Source organism: Lissotriton helveticus, chromosome 5_1, assembly GCF_964261635.1.
Source record: "Lissotriton helveticus chromosome 5_1, aLisHel1.1, whole genome shotgun sequence".
Lineage (NCBI taxonomy): Eukaryota > Metazoa > Chordata > Amphibia > Caudata > Salamandridae > Lissotriton > Lissotriton helveticus.
The window spans coordinates 1,638,769,489-1,638,788,993 of NC_136065.1; the positions used below are offsets into that span (position 1 = coordinate 1,638,769,489).

A 19,505-nucleotide genomic window follows, 5' to 3' on the forward strand; every position below is an offset into this window, starting at 1 on the left:
TATACAAAGCAGCTCAGGACTTGTCAATGCAGAACGGGGGAATGTGTTACACAGAACCTTCCATACTCAAGCTAGAAGTGGGTTCCTGAATGCCTAAAATGTGGGCACCTTAAACTGCCTTCCAGGAATATGGAAATGCTGAAGGAGGTAAGGAAACAGATCAGGGAGTGCTTCTCAGTCAAGTGAACCAGATACACCCACTGGTGCAGAGACCAAAAAAGACTAGAGTCAAGGACAGATCATGTGATGGTGCTAACATATCTTACTCACCTACTAGACAGCAGCCTATCCTATGCACCACAAAAGGTCCTCCTGGCCACCATTGTCTCTTACACTAGAGGAACAGGGAGCCACCTCTTCACACTACCAGTAATGAAAAGATTCCTGGAGGATAAAAGAGATTGGCACCACCAAGAGGAGCACCAGCCCCAATTTGGAAGTTGAAAACAGTACTCTCACAACTCCTGGCAGATTCATTTGAACTAATGCACAAGATGGAATTTAAGTTTTTAACCCCCAAAGACCGCGTTCCTAATAGCATCACATCACATCACAGGGTCACTGAGGTGCAAGCATTGACGATCCTAAACCCATTCCTTCAAATCCACAAAGACAAGGTTGCTCTAAGAACGAACACAGTTTCTATCATATTGGCTTCGGAAATTCCAGGTGGAGGAGCAGGAAGCTGTGGAGACCCTATCACAGGTCCCGCATTTCAAGAACTATTTGGCAACCCGTATGGATGTCAGTCATTAACTAGTACATCCCACACCCCCCCCTTTTACTGAGTCTCGCTTGCACTACAGACCGCATGTTAACGGGGGCCAGGACAAACTTTCGTTCTCTCTTCCACATTCCATTGCTGCTTTACTGTGGAACAACGCTCCAAAATAATTCCTTGTACATCACTTCCGTACCATCCAGGAACACAAGGGTTATACTGTTGACAATACTCCTGCAGCACCGACACTGAAGGTGCAACCATATTCTGGACCATCGGATTAAGATGATCCAATTCAATGCCCTGATGAAATTCCCAAGGCACTGAAGGGAATGAAACGCGTTGGCTGTGCCTGTGTATTTTAAAAAGAGAAAATAAAGAACCCATTAAAGAAGGAACAGAAGACTCACAAAATTTATGAACTTTTTGTACTATTGACTTCATTGAGTGCACCTCTCAAATTTCTTGTAAAACAGTTTCTATCAAAGTTTATATCACCTTTTCACGTCAACCAAAGCATCCAAAACAATGGCGCAACCATTGCGTTCCCTGTACCACTTGCTGATATCTGCATGGCTGCAAATTGGGCTGTCCCACAAATCCTTCACCAAACGTTACTGTGTGGACATCCATTTTAACAAGAAAGCACAGGTGGGACAAAAAGTGCTACAGCACCCATTTGGCAGTTCATCCACATTTCAGCCCATGCTTCCTAAGGAACCAAACACTGCTACGTAATCAGATGCATAGCATGTGATTTCTTAAATGGATTCATGCTGCAAAACAAAATGGTCGGGTACCAGTAGGAGTAATTTTGCTGCCTGAAGAGTTTTCTGGATTCACATTCGACCCCCACCTCCCCAGAAGCGGGAGAGAAGCAAACAGGTGAGGAGAACAGCAGCTCAAGACACAAGGAAGTTCCTAGAACCCCAGACGCCAATAAAAAAAAGAAAAGGAGAGATAAGAATCTGATGGTGGAGGCGCACGGGAACTTCTGGTGAGCCGTCTGACGTCACACAAGGGATGGACTTAACACCAAACGCTGGTCGATGACGTCCCCACACACGAACACAAAAGAAATAGGACAAAATACAATTCCAGACCCAACCACTAGATGGCGGGATAGATGCACCGCATGTGAATCCAGAAGACTCTTCAGGATGCAAAACTGGTAAGTAAACATTTTATTACATAGAGAATCCTCCAGAAAGAACGTTACTGAAGGTACAATACTTTTTCTTTTGGGCAAGATGGAGATTGATACGTGACTGTCTGTAAATCTACTAATGTATAGAATCAACATGTACATCTGCCTTGCCTCACACTCTGCACTGTCCCCAGATTTTCCACCATCTGTTTTAGTTGCTTTTCAATGCCGCGGATGGTCTTGTGCAGAGTGTAAATAGAAATGGAAGCACAGCACTTACTGTTAGTCAGTGAAAACACCGTTTCATTTTTATGAAAAAGAATTGTGACAGGTCTTATGCAGATGTGTGCGATTTTATGAAAATGTTGGGTGAAGGAAGCTGGCTCTATATATGGCATGCCCACTAGGTGGTTATACCATGCAGAGTTCAGGTGTTCCCCAGAAGTGTACAGGGCTCACTGTGAAACCCAAAGTGCTATATTAGTGGTAGCATGGGTGAGCAGCCTTGGGCCTAACACAGAGGAGTGTAAGCCATTTATTGCAGAACTTTGACCAGTAATGGGCACACCACTCAAGAAGTAGATCCAGACCAATTTTAGAAAAATATACTATTTTTGTACTTTCTATCTTATTTTAAGACCAAGACATTCGGAAGAAGGTAAGTACGTTTTTAAATAGAAATACCTTTCACTTTGAAAAATCGACACAAAGTTTTCTGAACAGTTCAATGTTATCCTATGGGGAAAACAATATTGCGGTTAAACGGGTAAGTAATACACTTACAATTACAGTCTTCGAGACCAAAGGTCTTCAAAAGGCAAGGGTCCGGTGAGTACCAAAATTGCACCACCAGTGGCACAGAAGCTGCTGTGTGCAGAAGTCGAAATCAAGGTTGGGCCCAATGTTATAAGTAGACTGGTGTGCCAGGAGACACATTTCTTACAGGTAAGTAAATTGCTTGCAGAGGCCAAACTTTGGGTGTTCGCACAGGGGAGGGCAACAAAGTATCACCAAACAAACACTACCAGCGGGACATGGGCGGCCAGGTGCAGGGTGCAATTTCAGCACTGGGCGCCCAATTCTTTTGGCAAACAGGCTGCTGGTGTTGCACTGGAGGTTTTGGGAAGGAGACCAGCGACAGCAGAAGTAAGTAGAGATGTAAAAGAGTCGTAGGGGCACCGTTGATTCAGCTCACCAAGGCCCAGAGACTTCGGGTGCCGGGGTGCCTATCGACATTAGAGTCCTCTTACCGTAGCCGGATACACACTGCCTGCACCGCAGTGGAGATCCGCAGAGGTCAGCCAATGCTGAACACGAGGTCAGGGTCGCTGGGACACTTCAGTTCGAGGCATGTGGGCTGTTAAATTCATATCTGTAGCATAGATCGCCACCTAGTGTTGGGTCCGGATAATTGCACATTGTTGTCCTGGAAGAGTCTTCGAAGTATCACGAGATAGGTGGCTCCTCCCCTGGACTACAGTGCGCATGGGCATCGACTCCATCCCCAGATTGTTTTTTTTCCGCCATTGGGTTCGGATGTGATTTCGACATCTCCTGTTCGGAATCGTGATAGAACTTTTTCAAGGCCAAAAGGCCTTCTTTGCACCGTCGGTATTGTTCGCGTTCGGTCCCGTCTATCTTCTAGCTCGTGGAGTCGGATATACGGGGGGTCGTGTGACTCTTCGGTGATCGGGGCCTAGTCGACGCAGCAAGACTTCGACGGCATGGAGCGGAGTCCATTCAAGAAATGTCCCGTGTGTGGATCCAAGTACCCACACATTGACGTCCATCCTGTGTGCAACAAGTGCCTGTCGCCGGACCTCGACGAGGCCAACTGTATGGCCTGTTCAAGATTTCGATCGAAGAAGACGATCAAGCTTCGGCGCGTGGCGCGCCTTGAGGCCCAGCGATCGGCTCCGGCACCGGTGGACATCTTTGACGACCCCGCGGTAGACGAGCAAGTCCGTCACCTGCAGATTTCCCCTACCCCGGTGGAGGTCGAGTCCGACGACGGAGCGGACATCCACAGTCAAGACATTGAGGAACTCGTCGAAGGTAGGGGACGACGACGAAGCATATGGGGCCATGGAAGATTGCTCGGAGGAAGAGCTATGCCCCGTTCGTACTCTTACTAAGGCTCAGGTCACGGGATCGCCACGCGGCCTTACCCAAGACCTTACACCTCGGTCCACGGCCCCGCCTTCCGGCCCGGCTACGGACACCTCCGCGGAGCCGCCATTACTAAAATCGAAACCGAAACTGAAACCCTCGGTATCGATGAAAACAAAAATGGCCGACACACCATCGAAACCGAAGACGTCTGCTCCGGTACCGACGCCGTCGTCTTCGGGGGCCTCCAAACCGATGCAAGCTGGCGACCAGGCAAAGGTGCCGAAGATGGTTAAGGAGCCAAGCTCGAAGAAGCCCGTCGGGCCGGTGTCAACCAAGGTAGACAAGCCGACGTCCAAGAAGGCTGTCCAGCCTACATCGGGACAGTCTGTCGCGCCGAAGACCAAGGGGCCCGTTGACGCGAAGTCGGTGAAGGGCGCCGAGCCAAAGTCTGGGGTCGTTCCTCCTAAAGGGAAACCCGTCGCTCCGAAGCCGTCGGCATCGACGTCTGCAGCTGTGGACGGTGATCGTGGCGCACCAGTCAAGGGTGCTCCTGCGCCTCGAACGGACAAGCACAAGTCATCCACGCTCGGGTCTTCCCCTGGGGGCGGACCAAGGACATCGGTCGGATCGACGAAGCCGTCCGCTTCCTTTACGAAGCAGGTCTCGGACTCCCTCAAGCGCCTTAAGGACAAGGCTTTGGCATCGGAACCAAAGACTCCTTCCGCACCGAAGCCGGCAGACACACCGAAGACCACATCGGCACCGCTCCTCTACAAGTTGCCGCCTAAGGTGGCGCCGAAGGCCTTTGCACCGCGGTCGGTGCCCAAGGACACTGTGTCGACGTCCACTCACCCGGCTGGGACTGTGGGTCTTCGACACCCTTTGGTTGAAGAACGGTCGGAGCATTTCATCGATGCCGACACCGGGAAACTCACGCTATACAAGAGGAAGATTACTTCACAACCGTTGCAGTCGTTTACCATTCCTCTGAAACGTAAGAAGCCTGCAGCAGAAACACCGGTTCTGGTGGAGCAGATTCTTCCTCAGCATAGGAGGAGTGCAACACCTTCACCCACATACTCTGATGGGGATGGAGGGGAGCAAGATGAGGAGTACAATTTTCCTGCTCATACAGAGCCTGATGAGCTACAGGACTCATGGATGGACTCTGGTGATCGAGGGGACCAGCAAACGGTCCAGGATCCTCAGGTTTATAACGTGAAGCCGTCTCCCACTGAGGACTCTGCGGCATTTAATGCCTTAATTGAAAGGGCAGCTACAAACCATAAGGTGGAGATGCATGCTGACCCCGTGGAGGTGGACTTCCTTTTTGACACTTTCTCTACTGCTGAAAAAACTGTCAAGACTCTCCCAATGTTGAAAGGGGTCCTTAAGCATGCGGCAGACATTTTCAAAGAGCCCACAAGATCTCGGGTTGTAAACCCACGCATTGAGAAGAAATACAGACCGGCACCTGGCGACCCCACTTACATAAGGGGCCAGTTGCCTTTGGACTCTTTAGTGGTCTCTAATGCCCGCAAGAGGGCAAACTCCCAAACAACGGGTGAAGCTCCTCCCCCAGACAAAGAGTCAAAAGTGCTGGAGGCATCTGGGAAGCGGGTAGCAGCTCAGGCGGCCAACATATGGCGCATCTCAAACACGCAAGCTCTGTTGGCCAGATACGATAGGGCACACTACGACACCCTAGAGCAGCTGTTACAACACCTCCCAGACCAGTTTAAAGAGGGAGCTGAAATGATTATCCAGGAGGGGAAGCTCATCTCCAACGCTGCTATAAAGTGTGCGCTAGATGTTGCGGACACAGCAGCGAGAGCGATCAACACTAGTGTGATGTTGAGGCGTCAGGCATGGCTCCGCATCTCGGGATTCAAGCCAGAGATACAAACTACTATCCTCAACCAACCTGTTAATCCGGACAGGTTGTTTGGCCCAGAGGTGGACACCACCCTAGAGAAGATCAAAAAAGATACCGAGACTGCCAAGTCCATGGGAGCTCTCCAGTCACAACAATTTAGAGGGAACACTTTTCGTCGCGCAGGCAATCGAGGTGTTAACAGAGGGCACATGTCGCAGCAGACGCCATTCAATAAAAGTGGTGCGCAATCCTCCTACAGCAAGCAGGGCAGAGGTGGATACAGAGGAAACAGTGCCAAGGGTAGAGGCAGAGGCAACAACAGTTCCCGTTCCTCTGCCGCCAACAAACAGTGACTCCCTGTCACTGCCCCCGACCATCCAACACCTGTCGGGGGGAGACTCCAACAGTTCCTGCCCGTCTGGAAGTCCATCACCACAGACAGGTGGGTCAGGAAACTTATCCAGTTCGGCTATTGTTTAGAACTGACATCCACCCCACCACCCATGCCCCCAAAACACCGTCCTATGCCAGCAGAGCACTTGCACTTATGGCAGCAGGAGGTTCTGGTAATGCTGCAAAAAGGCGCAATAGAGCTCGTGCCAGTGGAGGAAGAAGGCACGGGGGTTTATTCCTTGTACTTCTTAATCCCAAAAAAGGACGGCTCACTCAGACCGATTCTAGACCTACGCCCCTTGAACCAGTACATTCTTTCAGAACACTTCCACATGTTGACACTGCAGCAGGTTCTTCCCTTGTTACAACAGGGAGACTTCCTCGCAACCTTGGACCTCAAGGATGCTTACTTTCACATACCACTCCACCCATCCCACAGAAGGTACCTCAGGTTCACCATCCAAAACAGGCATTACCAGTTCAAGGTACTCCCCTTCGGAGTGACCACTGCTCCCAGAGTGTTCACAAAATGTCTGGCGACAGTAACGGCACACCTCCGGAGACAGGGTATACATGTCTACCCTTATCTGGACGACTGGCTCGTGCAGGTAAAGTCAGCCCAGCAGTGCGCCGCAGACATGTCCCACACCATTCACCTCCTTCACAGTCTAGGATTTACACTGAACTACCCGAAGTCACACCTTCAGCCAGCCCATGTGTGGCAGTATTTAGGAGCGACGATCAATACTCTGGCTGCCACAGCTCAGCCAAACCCAGCGAGGATCGACAACATCCAGGCGCTGATCCAAAAGTTCAGACCACAACACTCACTCCCAGCGAGAGTGTTCATGCAGTTGATAGGCATGATGGCCTCCTGCATCTTCATAGTCCCACACGCAAGACTCCATATGCGTCCGCTCCAAGAATGCTTAGCGCATCAGTGGACTCAGGCTCAAGGACAGCTAAACGACCTAGTGTTGGTGACGGGTCGGGCATACAGCTCTCTGCATTGGTGGAATCCACACAACCTTTGCAAGGGCCGACCGTTCCAGGAGCCTGTGCCACAGATTACACTAACAACGGACGCACCTCTCCAGGGATGGGGGGCTCATGTGCTCCACTATACGGTGCAGGGACTATGGACAACGCGACGAAGGAAGATGCACATCAACTACTTGGAGCTGATGGCAATCTTCATGGCACTCAAGTCCTTCAAAGTACATCTGTGCAACAAAGTCGTGTTGATCCGGACGGACAACATGACAGCCATGTACTACATTCAAAAGCAGGGAGGTACGCACTCTCCACAGTTGTCTCATCTGGCTCAGAGCATGTGGAAGTGGGCCATTCAGAGGAACGTCTTCCTCATGGCGGAACACCTCCCGGGCACGAACAATCAGATGGCGGATCTGCTCAGCAGGTACAGCCACCAGATGCACGAGTGGGAGTTACATCCATCATACTCCGCCCGTACCTTCAGCAGTGGGGTCATCCACAGATAGACCTGTTTGCCACGGAGGCAAACGCAAAATGCCAAAGTTTTGCCGCCAGGTTCCCTCACCCACTATCGCAGGGCAATGCGATATGGATGAACTGGTCAGGCAGATTTGCGTACGCTTTTCCCCCAGCGCCTCTCATTCCGCTGGTGGCAAGAAAGCTAAAGCAACACTCGCTGACGCTTATCCTAGTTGCTCCAACGTGGGCGCGACAACCGTGGTACACCACGTTCCTCGAACTCTCCGTGGTACCGCATCAAAGACTGCACCTCACACCCCGGCTCTTAACGCAGAACCGTGGCGACATTCAGCACCCGGATCCGCAGCAGCTCAATCTGGCGATCTGGCTCCTGAGGTCTTAGAGTTTGGCTACCTTGATTTGCCCCCTGAATGCATGGACATCATCCGGGAGGCAAGGAAGCCCACTACCAGAGCTTGCTATGCAGCAAAATGGAAGCGGTTTGTCATCTACTGTACCGAGCACGCTATCAACCCGCTCAATGCATCCATTCCTAATATCATCTGCTATCTGTTGCATCTTTACAAATGCAATCTAGCATACGCTTCCATTCGGATACACTTATCCGCCATAGCGGCTTATCTCCAAAACAGGCAGCATCTCTGTCTTCAGGGTGCCTGCCATTAAAGCATTCCTGGAAGGGCTGAAGCGGGTCATCCCTCCCAGGACACCGCCAGCTCCTGTGTGGAACCTCAATTTGGTGCTCACCAGATTGATGGGTCCCCCATTTGAACCTCTGCATTCATGTGAGCTTCAGTTCCTCACATGGAAAGTGGCTTTTCTCATTGCCATAACGTCTCTAAGACGTGTTAGTGAGCTACAGGCGCTCACCATTCAAGAGCCATTTATACAAATTCATTCAAACAGGGTGGTGCTGCGCACTAACCCCAAATTTCTCCCTAAGGTGGTGTCGCAGTTTCATGTCAATCAAACAATCGAACTGCCCGCATTCTTTCCCAACCCAGAAACGGTAGCAGAAAGGATGCTCCATACGCTTGATGTCAAAAGAGCGCTTATGTACTACATTAACAGAACACAACCTTTTAGAAAGACACAGCAACTCTTTGTTGCCTTCGCAGCCCAGCATAAAGGCAACCCCATTTCCAAAGCAGGAATAGCCAGGTGGATCGTTAAGTGTATTCAGATTTGCTATCCGAAGGCTAAGCGCACCTTAACGGTCCCCCCCAGAGCACACTCCACACGCAAGTTGGGGGCCTCCATGGCATTCCTGGGTAACATTCCTTTGGAAGACATTTGTAGGGCAGCCACATGGTCTACACCACATACGTTTACCAAACATTACTGTGTAGATGTGCATTCCAAACAGCAGGCAGCTGTAGGACAGGCTGTTCTTAAAACACTTTTTCAGACTTCTGCAGCTGGCACGGGCGGCCGCCGTTAATGGAGGGACTGCTATGTATTCTATGCTACAGATATGAATTTAGCAGCCCACATGCCTCAAACTGAATATGCTACTTACCAGTATGCATCTGTTCTTGGCATGTAGGGCTGCTAACATTCATATCGCCCGCCCTCCTCCCCGGCGCCCGTAGCGGCTGCAGACTTTTCTTGCATTTAATCTCTAGCATGGCCATCACTTTCACTGTTACACTCCATCTTTGCCACAATGGCTAAAAACAATCTGGGGATGGAGTCGATGCCCATGCGCACTGTAGTCCAGGGGAGGAGCCACCTATCTCGTGATACTTCGAAGACTCTTCCAGGACAACAATGTGCAATCATCCGGACCCAACACTAGGCGGCAATCTATGCTACAGATATGAATGTTAGCAGCCCTACATGCCAAGAACAGATGCATACTGGTAAGTAGCATATTCATTACACAGGTGGGCTACTCCGACTCTGCCATGGACGTCGGGTGCAGAGTGGGCAGGGATCGCGTTTCTAGCTGGTTCCGGAGCCCTTGAAGTCTGTTTCTTCTGGACAGGGCCGCTGTCCAAGGAGGTTGGCAGTCCTCCCAGGGTTTCAGAGGTTGCTGGCTGCAAGACCGGTCGCAGGTTCGCAGGAGCTGGAAATATGCCGGTAGGGCTGGCGCCAAGGCAGTCGCCGTCTTCAGTTTTCTCTGCAGGGATTTCTTCTTTCTTTTTAGGTTGTTGCAGATCTGGTTTCTGGGTCTAGGAGAGCCACCTAAATACTAAATTTAGGAGGCGTTTTAGGGGAGCAGTAGGTAGGGCCAATGGGCACCTTACCTGGGGTGACTACACCCACTATTGTGCCACCCTCCTGTGAGAGGGGGCAGTGAGGTAGCCCTGAGTGGAGGTGTCCCCTCATCTTCAAAGTTGAAAGGACTGAAAAGTGAGCTTAACTTCACCTTCTCCATCTGAGGGGTTGAGTTGGCGAAGGTGGGCACAGTACAAAGGCAGCAGGCCTTTGAAGCTTCCCCTTTGAGCACTGGCCCATCCTGGGGGAGGTGGTGTGACACCTCTTCCAAGGTTGTGCATTGTTTCTGGTCTGAGTAGAGGCTTACTCCACCCAGGGGTCCAGAAACAGGACTGTTTGGCTGGCTGCCTAAAGCCAGTCACTGTCCACACCAAGGTCGGTAGGTTTTCAGGGGGCATCTCTGAGGTGCCCTCTGAGTACATGTTTTAATACATCTCACACTGATATCCGTGTGGATTTATTACATAGAGCTGTTTGGTAACGAACACCCCTGGATTCAGTGAAGCCACCATGGTGCGGTGGGACTTGAATTGTCCCAGCCCATGTACTCTCTATGGCTTCCCTGGCACTTACAATATTAAGGAATAGACCCTAATACTGGTGGGGCTCATGCAGATATGCCCATACCAGTGATTTAGTGCATCCTGTCTTAGGGCTTTGAAGGCCTGCCAGAAGAGTACCTTATTTATATCTTAGTCAGTGCTAGGTGGCATAGCACACAGTGTGCCATGTCGACTTAGTTGTTTTGTCTGCATCAAGCCATGCATGCTGCAGTGGCAATCTGCATGGCCTAGGTAATGACCTTAAGTCACCATGCCCTATGTACCCAGTTACCATTTATTAGGGACTTGCAGGGGCCTTAAAGGCCAATTGGGGTGCAGTTTTAGGGAAAAACACAGGTATTGCCACCATCACAGCTAAAGCTAAAATCTTTCCATAACTGTCCCTATGCAATTTTTCCATATCATCCTTGCTTAACAATGTCTCTTCTAGCCACTTTCACAGCTGTTACAAAAAAACTTTTCATAACTGAGCATGACGCACTCTTTTCATATTGTCAGTAGTGCCATTTACACTGGCATTTTAAAGACTAAATCAATAGTTTTGTGAATTAGCTGTTTGGATTGTGCACCAGAAGGTTTGTATTCTGTGTCATACCTATACTGTGCATTGAAAAGTGCCCACTTGCCCTATATCCAAATGTTGTCCTGGGGTCCACCAGTTTTGACCTATTGTACCTCGGTAATATAGATATGGTGTAGTATTTGAAGATGAGTTGGCCTAACATCTCATCTATGGCAACTTCACTAAGGTATTTACATGCCTCATTCCAGTCAGTCTTCTAAAGGTCCTATGTATTTTGCCAATCTACATTTGAGACTATCAATTGGGTTTTGCACATTATTAACTTTTTGTGCATGGGATAGTTGGAGATAGCGGTAGCATTGCAAGTTTTAGTGGATTTCTGATGGATACTTTTTAAGTGCAGATTCCTCACCTTGTGAAGATCCTCCCAGGAGTATACCTGGATCCGGAAACTCAAGACCAGTACTCAAGGGTGCCAGTAGGCGTCATTGTGCGGCACCACACCATTGTTCTGCTCAAGTGACAAGCATTGTTGCATATAAGCGCCACCCAGGGGTGTAATGCCAGTTCATCTCTTTTCACACTGTCCGATGCAGATTCGAAGCTCTAATCCTTTTGTCTCAGAGTGCTTTTCCAAAAGTTTACTTTTTTTTAAACCAGTATGCAAAGGAAACGTCACCCCCATAACAACAGGGTTGAAAGCCTTGAATGGAGTGTCCCAAACAGATGTCTGTGACCGCCCCCCGTACGACGTAGTCCTGTGGTGCTTGGGGTGGCTTTTTTGCAGCAAATCAAGGCCTTAAAGGACATGCTCCACATATATGGCATGCTTCATGTTGCCTCTTGTGTGCCTTCAGCCCCAGAAGCCTCCTGTTGGGGTGCCAGTGGGTTCGCCCTCGACACAGTCTGTAACTCTCCCCAGCAGCCTTACCTGCACGCCGCACTTCTGACTACCTCCCAGCTCCTAGGTTCGAGCCAGCAGTCCACCCGGTGGTAACTGCTCCTGCCACCTGTGCTTGCCGTAATTTCCTAACCACCTCTCATGTGCCCCATATTGTGTGTGCGTTGAGTTTTATTTCTATTTGTACTTTATTCTGGTATTGTGCCCCCTTCCTCCGGGCACCTTCAGTGTTGCCTGCGCTTTCCCGATGCTGCTGCCCCTGCGACCCCGTCCACCGATACAGCACGCACCCGCCCCCTCCCCTTCTTAATGCGACTGCTGCACGGTCCTGCCGCTGGCGTGCCTAAGGCAAGCCCGTCTGCGCCCGGCCGCGCCTGGACGGCGCCCAGCGCCAGAACCCCTGGCTCCACGAACACCACCACAACGCCCGACTCCGCTACGATGCCAGCACCCTCCACGCACTCAACACCGGTCGAACTCACTCCTGCTTCCAGGCCACCCCGAAGCGCACCCAAGTGCCCTTCCCCTGCTGGAACTGCAGCTTCACCAGCAACAGACCCGGCAATCCACCCACCAGGACAGGACGCAACCACCTCAGATGCATACTCCTGAACACCCGCTCCGTACGCAAACACGCCATTGAACTCTGGGACCTGCTCGACACATCCTCCCCGGTCATCACTTTCCTGACTGAGACCTGGCTGAACGACTCGTCGGCTCCCGACATCGCCATAGCCATCCGCTACAAGATCGCTCTTACGTCCACGGACTTTATCCTCCTCGGGGACCTGAACATCCACCTTGAGTAAAAGAACACCGCTAACTCCACCACCCTGTTCGACAACCTCGCCAACCTCCGACTCAAACAGCTCGTCATGACTCCCACCCACACCGCCGGACACACGCTTGATCCCATACCACCATAGCAGGGAAGGATCCTACAACAAAATCTTCGCAACACAACTTACACTTCCATTGCATTCAATGTGCTGCCTGGAGTGGGGGATTCCATCCTCGCTGCCTGACGCCCCTCCATGAAATCCACCCACAATGGGACACTTTTGTAATCTGGTGTGGCTCCTGACCTTTTACAGACGAAGCTGTCTGACCTCTTTTCACTTGTTCTGCCTTCAGCCTAGCAAGGCCTTGCAGGGAGCAGTATAAGAAAAGGTTATTGGGTTGCCAGACCAACCATCCTTGTTCAAATCACCTTTTGTGATTAGATTTATTAAAGGTTTGACACCCATCCCTCATGTGCATGACTCACGCCTATGAATATTTGCTCGCAGCATCTCCTCAACTTGAAGACTTTCTTCATTGGAATTGTGTCCGCTTGTCCATGAGTGAACTGCAGAGACTTTTAGTACCACCACCACTATACTACCCTTTTTGCCAGACAAATTGGTGCAGAGGACTCAAGCAGCCTTCTGACAAAAGGTTTTTTCCCTTTCACTTTAAGCAAGCAATCACTCTTCCAGCTTTTTTTTTCCATCTTGCTCCTCGAAACAGGTGAGGCTGCATCGGTTGGTTTTCAAAAGGACCTGGAGTTTTTAAATTGATCGTACCAATGACATTTGTGTGAATGATCAGCTTTCTGTGGTGCCTTCTGGAGCAAAAAAAGGGAAGGCTGTGCTGAAGAAGTCCCTATTGAGGCGGATAGTCCCCTGCATTAACATCTGCTATGCAGTGCCTGAGAAGCAACTCTCTAAAGGCCTGAGAAGCCATTTTACCAGGACCAAGGCTTCTACTGTTAGGTTGACACAAGAAGTGCCTATCCTTCATCTGCTATGCTGTGACATTGGCATCAGAGCATACGTTCATTATGCACTAATTGCTTATCAGTCACGTCCAGCAAGAACCCCAACTCCGTTTACCAAGATGTTTTGGTCTCGCCCCACTTCACCTTTTGGGAGATACTCCTGTGGTATGTATTCTAAGGCAAGGTATCGGCGGTTAGAAAATTCATTCAAAATAACCAGTTACTTACTTTTGGTAACACTCTTTCTGGTGGATACTCAGTTTAACTGCAGATTCCTTACAGCCTTCTCACCTCCCTGTTCCTTCATGGGGCCGCTTTTAACAAATAAAAATGTACCAAGTTAGTGATCAGCACACTGATACCAACAATTCTGCGCGTCTGAGGGCACAGAACAGGAAAAGTCGAGAAACTGACATCAGCATGCAAGGATGGAGATTATAAATGTCTCTACTTGGTGATTTCTGTGACTGTGTTGAGTCGGCACTGAGCCACACAGTGTCACATGCCAGCGTGCAGGAGCATTGCTAAAAAAAAAATCCCCAGTTCCAGTCCGGCATCTAGGCGGATTATTATAAGGTGAAGAATCTGTGGTTAGGTAGAGCATCCACCAGAAACCGTATTATTGCTTTTTAACTTTGCTACTGGCGATTCCTGATACAATGACTGCGATTCATACAAGCAAATGTATCTATGAAAGGCTCCAAACATGGAGAACAGTAGTTGGAGCTTCAAGTAGTTTTACAGCTTGAATACTTTTCTGGATACCCTTGCACCCATCCAGGCAAGAGAGGTGACTAATCAGAGTTGCAGGAGAAGGCAAATTAACTAATTCGAAAAAATTAGGAAACTAAGAAGCATAAAAGTAATTTGAAGGTGGCAACCACATACAGGGACTTGATGGGTATCCATCTGACGTCACAAGGAGATGGACAAGACACAAAATAGTCACTGCCGTCTTAAGTGTACTGTTCTGGACCCAACGACTAGATGGCAGAGTAATGCACACCGTGTGAATCTAAGCGTGTCTAATTGCAGCAACACTCCTCCTCCAGATAAGCTGGCCTGTCTGTTTGAGGTAAGCATTCTTTTCTTACCTAGTATTGGCATTTTGTTGCTGCAACTTAAGTAATCCCTTGCTGATTTCCTTAGCTTCTTTTGCTGTCTATCTCCCTTTCTGTGTGTGTGTGTCTCTCCATTTTCTGCATAGGAGACATTTAGCTATTCACATGCTTAAAATAGTAAACATACTGAACTTTTTGTCGAAGAATTCCTGCAATGGAAGTACTAGTGTTACAAATGTCATTTCTTGTGTGGGATCCTTCTCGTATAGAAAAGTTGCCCAGTACAGAGGAATATTCTGTGCGTGAATTGAAGGACGGTATCTGCTTTTCAGAGCTTCTGCCATAAGTGAATAGTTTACCTTTCTGTAGGAATGTGACTGATTAAGATTATTGGGCCGATGTTTTGCTTTATTTCCCTAAATGTTGAATTGCTTGCCCTCCATAGCATGTCTTCTTTTAACTTTACTGAGAGATGGCCAGTACTACATCAAATTTCACCTAACTCCCTCAAAGCTGACAATATGCTAATGTGCAGAGTTGGTCCGAACTAACCACCATCCCACCTCTGGTATCTTAAAATTACTTCTGTAGATAGAGTCACCACCTCAGCAGATGGAAGTGCAGCTGATAAGCAGTTCTCCACCTACGGCTCCTGAACCGAAATCCCCTGAGCCTCGCTGTGTGCGTTCTGGATGTGGGAACCCGCCAATGGAGAGCAAGGACTGGGACAATGAGTACTGCAGCAATGAGTGTGTGGCAAAGCATTGCAGGTAAAAACAAAACCAAATAAAGAATGTTGGGATGTCAGCATAAAAATTGTACCAGTTCTAAAACATTTTTTTATAAAAAGCCTCCATATTTCTGAGCAATCAACACCATGATCTACATATCTCTCTTGCATATGTGTTGCTGAACACAAGCTTTTCTTCCATATACATCTTTAAGTTTTGCTCCGGATATACAAGGGGCCTTTTCTTCAGCTCCTGTGATTGCTTTAGAACCCATGCTAAGTGCTTCATTGTAGGATTTTCACTTATAGTCGTAAACGTAGAAATTTTCCGTTTGCATGTAGTCACACCAAAGCACTTAATCATCAACGTATCATGCCTACCTATCAGGGCTGAATAGCTGTCATTCGCATTTTTGGTCAAAATTTCCAAAGCATTAATGGGCAACATTTTTTTTTTATAGATTCCTTAATTTTCAATAGTGTATAAAGCAAAATTGAAGGATGAGCCTATGAGATTTAACTTTCAACAGTATTTAAGGCCAACATTGCAGAAGAACAGTTTTGAATTAAGAAAGAAAATATATTAATGAAATACAGGCCTAATGTGCTTAACACAGAGGTAAAAAGAATGCACTGTCGATTTAAGGAACATGCAACTTCATATCCCATTCCTTGTTCTGGCGGTTGCCCCAAAGGCTAAGCTTTTTTTCAGGCTCATGTTGAACACATCTGAGAACACATCTAGTGTTTTAAAACCCTACTCTCTGAGGATTTACCTCAAATGGCAATTATTTTGTTTTACTTCATACTCGTTTGAAGCTTTTTCTGCTTACGAATTCCCCCCGCCCCATATAATTTGTGGTCTGTTTACCACCTATGCATTCAACCAAAGATTGCAAATTGTGTAAAAAAGATGTCGAAAAGAACCACAAAAGACACAAGGTTTTCACCACAGTGGGTAGCTTGAAGGGCTCAAGGTGGGGGGGAGAAGAAACGTTTCTCTTTCCACAGAGACTGGACTTCCACAGAGGAGAGGATGTAGCCTTAGAGCGGTCGACTTTGAATCTGGGTAACCAGGTTCGAGTCTCGGCAATGATGCTCAACATCCTGTGGTTCTGGGCAAATCACTTAATCTCCCCGTGCCTAAAAAAAAAAAAACAATCGTTCACATGTGTCCAAGGCAAAAGTTGGGTTACTCTCTAGTTGGGTTACTCTCTAGTTGTGTTACTCTCTAGTTGCCCTACCTATTTGAATCCTTTTGAGTTCCTGTTGTTCATACCGTAGGCCTAGTGTGAGAGACACATATTGAATCCAATATGTACAACTTTCTTGGGTTAATGTCTCTATTGTCCTCTATGTAGACTGCGGGGGTGAGTAGGTGGTAACGTGTTTCATTCGTACTGATTATTTCCAATTTTTTTATTTAAACCAATTTGATTGATTTTCCAGCGTACCAAATGGGCGAAGCCCAGCGAGGATAATACAAATTGAACGTATGAGATAAAAAACCAATGGTACATTGTATAGATCCCCATGAGGCCGCCAAGCAACAAACTACAAAATTACTAACAACACCATACACACATGTAGAGTATTGCAAGTACATCATATATAAATTACCAGCCACAGAAAGTCTAAAGCAGTACACTAAACAGGTGAGTTGCTAGCCATCAATCTATCAATGGGGTCATGGGTAGCAGACTGCGACAGTGGGGGCAGGTCTACGCCTCTATAGGCCGCCCAACGAGACCCGCTCTTTCCATGTTTTTGTGGGCACCTTCTCACCTGAAAACTACAATTTCGACGGTCATGCATCTATCCATTGCCTTTTTCCTGTTAGTTACACAGGGCGGGGACGGGTCTTTAAAGCGTTGTGCTAGGTCCCTCTTTGGTTAAGGTGAGGCCCAGGAATAAAAGATGCTGCTTGTAGCGGTTCCCCCTGATGTCGTCTGTGCTGTGTAATAGCACAAGTCTGGGGTCAAGCGGAATAGTAAAGGTCGGGACCTGGCCCAGGCAGGATGTTAAACGCTAGTCCAAAACGGCTAGATCACCGTGCAGTTCCACATCGTATGTAGAAAAGAGCCATAGTCTGCTCGGCAGCGGAGACATATGGGGGTCTGGAGTGCACCCATTTTCCATAACCAATGGCGATACATAAACTGAATGAGTCTATATCTGGTGGACACCGCATTATACCGAGGGCTAGCCAGGGCTTCAGCCCAGTCATCATCTGTGAGAGCCGGCAGGTCAGCTGCCCAAGCCGCTTTGGTTTTGTCGATAGTGTTTTTGGTGTGTGTATTGAGTGTCTGGTAAATTTGCCTGATTTTGTGGTCCCCGATGTTCCCTATTAGTAGGCGGCCCTCCAACTGATGGAACTCTGTCAGGGTCTCTAGGCGTTGATTCAGTGGGTCCAAAGCATTTCTGAGCTGCAAATAATGGTGGAACTTGGATTTATGAAGATCATAATCCGATTGCAGCCTTTGAAAGGATTTAAGGGTAGTGCCCTGCATGACTTCCCCAGGGTGGAAATCCCTATAAGGTCCCATTTACGAAACCCACAGAGCGCGGAAGTGAGCTGTAGAAAAGTGCTGTGCCAAAGAGGAGTAGAGCCTGTTAACTTACCCCATCATCCCATGGACCTAACCACCCGCCAGAAGGGAGTCTAATGATGCGGTACTGTATAGGAGGTGCAGCAACGGGGTGCCAGCCATGGCAACACGTTCAGCTGTATAGGCCGGGTTTGACTGGGACCCGTGCCAACAATCGTTAATCACCAGATTCGGGGTAGGTGCATAAAGTACCATCTGGGGCCCTTAGAAGAGGAACCTGTGTCGGGGTAGTTCTAGCCTGACCTAGCCAATGGGGTATTTGGCTGGGCTTGTCGCCCCATTGGTAGGTTCGATGCTGAGTCGCCAGCCATGCCTCCTTGGCCCTGTCGGTGAGAAGCTGATGGATTAGTTGTTGGACATGCAAAAAATTACGCCAAGAGCTAGGGTCTGATCCTTCCAACATTTGTGACTCTAACCTTGGCGGTCCTCTAATGGCAACACGTGTGCTAGGCTCCTCTGTTTTACACCTGTATGAAAGCTGATGTCCACCCCCCTGATCGTAGGTTTGAGAGCCTCCCATATAGTTATGTGTGATGGAGATGAACCCACATTAAACTGAAAATATTCTGTAATAGAGAGTCGTACAGCCTCTTGGTACTGAGCGTCTCGAAGAAACCAGGGGGACATGCGCCACTTGGATGGAGTCCGTTGGACCCGCAGGCGCAGTTGAACGGGTGAGTGGTCGGAGAGGCCTCAAGGCAAAATTGAGGAATGCGCTAGTCTATGGGCATAGCTATGTGGAAGAAAAATGCAGTCGAGCCGCGACTGTGGGATGGACTGCCGACCCGTAAGAAAACCCGAACTTCATAGGGTGTAGTGTGCGCCGCGAGTCGGACCAGCCCAGCGTGTGTGCAAGTATATTAAACTTGGAGATGTGGGGGATTTGTTAGACGGCACCACGCGCCATCGATCTTGGGGGGTCATGATGTCGTTAGTCGCCCCCTAGGATCATCAAGCAACCAGGAAGGTCACCCCATAGTTGTGTGATTTTGTCCGCTAATGTTTGGCCCAATGGAGGGGGGCATAAATGCTCCCTATCGTCATTTGCTCTCCTGTAAGATAGTGGCTCTTTATATACTGGACCAAAGTAAGGTACAGGGTGCACAGAGTCCACAGTCCCTAGAAGTTTGGCAGAGGCTAAAGTTAGATATAACCTTACTCCCTAAAGTGGTAGCGTGGTCGAGCAGTAAGGCAGTATCAGAGGACAGTGTAAAGCATTTGTTGTACACACTCAGTCAGCAAATGGTCTCACACACTCAAGAACGGATCTCTAGGCCAATTGTTTTGTATCAAATTATATAGTTGTTTTATTTTAGAACCAAGAAGGTATCAAAATATACTTTCTCAGAATGGATTACTTTAGTTAAATACTTTTCAAATAGGCAATAAGCAATAGACTCTTAGAATACAATTG

General features: G+C 48.6%; 1 protein-coding gene across 2 annotated transcripts in view; it reads left to right on the plus strand.

Annotated features, from left to right (window-relative positions):
* The window catches only part of TOX4 (TOX high mobility group box family member 4), a 434,522-nt gene that overhangs the window by 346,057 nt on the left and 68,960 nt on the right, over window positions 1-19,505 (plus strand). For both annotated transcript variants that reach the window (XM_078644844.1, XM_078644843.1), the window contains exon 8: window positions 15,344-15,522. In XM_078644844.1, coding sequence (XP_078500970.1) covers window positions 15,344-15,522 — 179 coding nt within the window. The remainder of the gene's footprint in view (window positions 1-15,343; window positions 15,523-19,505) is intronic.